At 42.0% G+C, this 3,034-nt stretch overlaps 1 protein-coding gene across 1 annotated transcript in view; it reads left to right on the top strand.

Moving 5' to 3' along the window:
* The window catches only part of LOC101850236 (helix-loop-helix protein 13-like), a 6,621-nt gene that overhangs the window by 2,114 nt on the left and 1,473 nt on the right, over positions 1–3,034 (top strand). The window contains exon 2 of the mRNA XM_005094817.2: positions 2,537–2,830. Within this exon, the coding sequence (XP_005094874.1) occupies positions 2,537–2,830 (294 nt within the window). The remainder of the gene's footprint in view (positions 1–2,536; positions 2,831–3,034) is intronic.

Here is a 3,034-nt window from a genome sequence, read left to right as displayed (position 1 = left end):
CTCTCTCTCTCTCTCTCTCTCTCTCTCTCTCTCTCTCTCTCTCTCTCTCTCTCTCTCTCACACACACACACACACACTCACACACACACGGGTCAGAGTGGGAAGATTTTCTGTAGCAGGAAAGCAAGGAAAATTCAGCCGTCTCTCTAGCCCATTGAACTACCGCGGTTTTGGGTACGTTTGTGATTTTGGCCTTTTTGAGTTTCTAAGACCATACGGTCAGAAACCAAATGTATTATCTGCTCACTATCAAAATCGCAACATTATTCGCAGTCGCTATTAAAATATTCAAAGAATTGCATTAGTAAAAGCTTGGCAAGTTGGGAAACTCCAAATTTTAAACTTAAAATTTCTCCAAACTAGATACTGAGCAGATAGAATTTCGAAATTCTAGGGCAGCAGCCGGCTGCGCCACACTGGACGGCTCTCGGCACAATGTCTTGCTCGAAGTTAGTTTAGATTTTTGTAAGGATTTTACGGCGCTTGCAATACAATTAGGTCGAAATACAAATGCCGAAGATAAGGAGCGTTATAAGTGAGTAACAAACACAAAAAAGAAGGAGGAGAGATACGGACGATAGATGTTCGATAGCAAAAAAAAAAAGAAAAAAAGAAAAGCTAACCACACCTGAGCACCCGCCAACCATCCACTGCTTGTAGTTAAGCAAATAACAGGTGGTCAGAAATCTCCAATATCAAATCTTTTGATTGTTTCTTTTTAAAATTTTAACTGACCCATCATCTATCGTCCCTTTCTCCCTCCTTCTTTTTATGTTTGTTACTCTCTTGTAACACCTCTTATTTTCTGGCACTCATATTACCTTATGCAGTTGCGAGCGCCGTAAAACCTCTACTAAAACTAACTAACTGACCCAACATCGGACGCGTCACTGTTGTGCTCAGAGTACACAAGTACACGTTTGCAACTAGAACATGTTTTTGCGGCAATGACAATCTCAGCTCGGGATGCAGTGTCCAATACGATCGTAATAGGCGGTTCTCGTTGGCTAGATCGTTCGGTTCGGTTCTGTTCGGTCGTTCGAATGAACTTGGGACAAATCGGATTTTCCTCTATGAATGGTCAAAATCTAACAGCGTGGCACATTTCGACCCAATTCGATTATGACATACAAAAACAAACGCGTTTGTTTCCAAGGCCCTGAGTCAACCGAACCGAACCGATCCTATCAATGGACGCCGCCTATAATATTCGTTCTCGGCATGTCAGTCTCTAAGGGTTTTTTTTTTCTAAATCGAACAAATCAGCTTTCTTTGTTATACGTTGTCTTGTTGCTTCTTGTTTTTTGAGTATGTGCTTTTCTGCCATGGTCTTGCTTATCTGTCGTTCCTTCCTTGTATTGGAGAAGGATACCCCACAGCAGACAAGGTACTTCTAACTGTCCATTTTCCCCCTCTTGTTTCAGTTGTATTACTCATTCCGTGTACACACTACTTCCGTTCCATCTCCAGTTTTATTCGTTTGTTTGTATAACTTTTCCATATTTTAGCCACTGCACTGTTACCTCAGTTAGCGAGTTAGCGTTATCCTGGACCACAGCGCGTACGGCCCTTGTTCAAATCCCCAAAAGGACATTCGTGAACTTTTGTTGTTGATGGGGTCTCCAGGACTCTCTACTTATTTGGCTGTGTCGTCTAGATTTGGACGTTAAATTCACATATTATACGTTTTGAATGGTTTCTATAATCCTTTCAATGCTCATGAACTTTTTTATGTTATGCAGGAGCTGCAACTTCTGCAAAAGACAACAGTGTACACTTTTTAAAAAGTACTTAAAAAAGCAACCACACACACACACAAAGCCACACACACAACCCCACCCACACACACACACGTACACACACACACACACACACACACACACACACACACACACACATACACACACACAATATCAATATCAGTAATTTGTTGTGTATTTAGAAAACCCCCCAATACACATCAGTAAAAACCCCAAAAAAAAAACACAAAAAAACCACAAAAAAACAACCAAAACAACAACAACAACAAAACAACAAACAACAACAACAACAACAACAAAACAAACTAACAAACAAACAAAGCACAACAAACAACAAACCCCAACCCACAGCCAAATGGAGCCTCCTCTTTGCTCTTCTCCCAGTCTCATTCTCTTGTCTGGATTGTTAATATAATTGTTCCAAAATGCCATCCTTCATCACCTTCCAGTCGTGCGAAATGTCCATTTTGTTGAGATCTGACTATGGCTGTGACTATGTCTAGTTCGTTGTGTGATTATGTCCATTTTGTTATGTATCTGACGACACATGTATATCTATTTTGTTGTTATATCTGACTATATGTGTATGTCTATTTTGCTGAGATCAAAGTATAGCCGGCGCTCATATGGCCTTATGCAGTTGCGAGCGCCGTAAAAACCTCTACTAAAACTAAAAAGTATAGCCTGCTGTGATCTGACGGTGTCCTGTTTGTTCTGTACCTGACTACGTCTATTGTTGTTGGTTTCATCCTCACGTGCTGTGTGCGCTCCCCCAGGCTCCTATCACACGCAGTACGGGTTCCAGTTTGGCGTGGTTCACCGCGCAGCCGCCAATGTCAGAGAGCGGAAGCGGATGATGAGCATCAATGGCGCTTTCGAAGAGCTACGTCTGCATGTCCCCACATTCCCGTTTGAAAAACGTTTGTCCAAAATCGACACCCTGAGACTAGCCATTGCTTACATAGCTTTGCTGAGGGACATTTTGGTGTCCGGGGCTGACCCGCTAGACTTTGTGGAGAACACCATGAGAGACGGACGGCATGAGAACAACGCGGAGTGGAATACCAGTGGTAAGAGGGGACACGCTGACGGGTTCATTCGCCGGAAAACAATTTTGGCTCATATTGAGTTACTTCATGTTTTACAGTGTTTTTGTAGGGTTTGTTTTGTTTGTTTGTTTTGCGGGTTTGTTTGTTCGTTTTTCAGGCTTGTTTGTTTTTGGATTTGTTTTGTGGAACCCTTTGTTTTGATTTTGTTTGTTATGCCTGTCTTGT

Source organism: Aplysia californica, unplaced genomic scaffold (genome assembly GCF_000002075.1).
Source record: "Aplysia californica isolate F4 #8 unplaced genomic scaffold, AplCal3.0 scaffold00089, whole genome shotgun sequence".
Lineage (NCBI taxonomy): Eukaryota > Metazoa > Mollusca > Gastropoda > Aplysiida > Aplysiidae > Aplysia > Aplysia californica.
The sequence above is the reverse complement of the archived record's forward strand: the minus strand, read 5'-3'. Positions and strand labels throughout refer to the sequence as shown.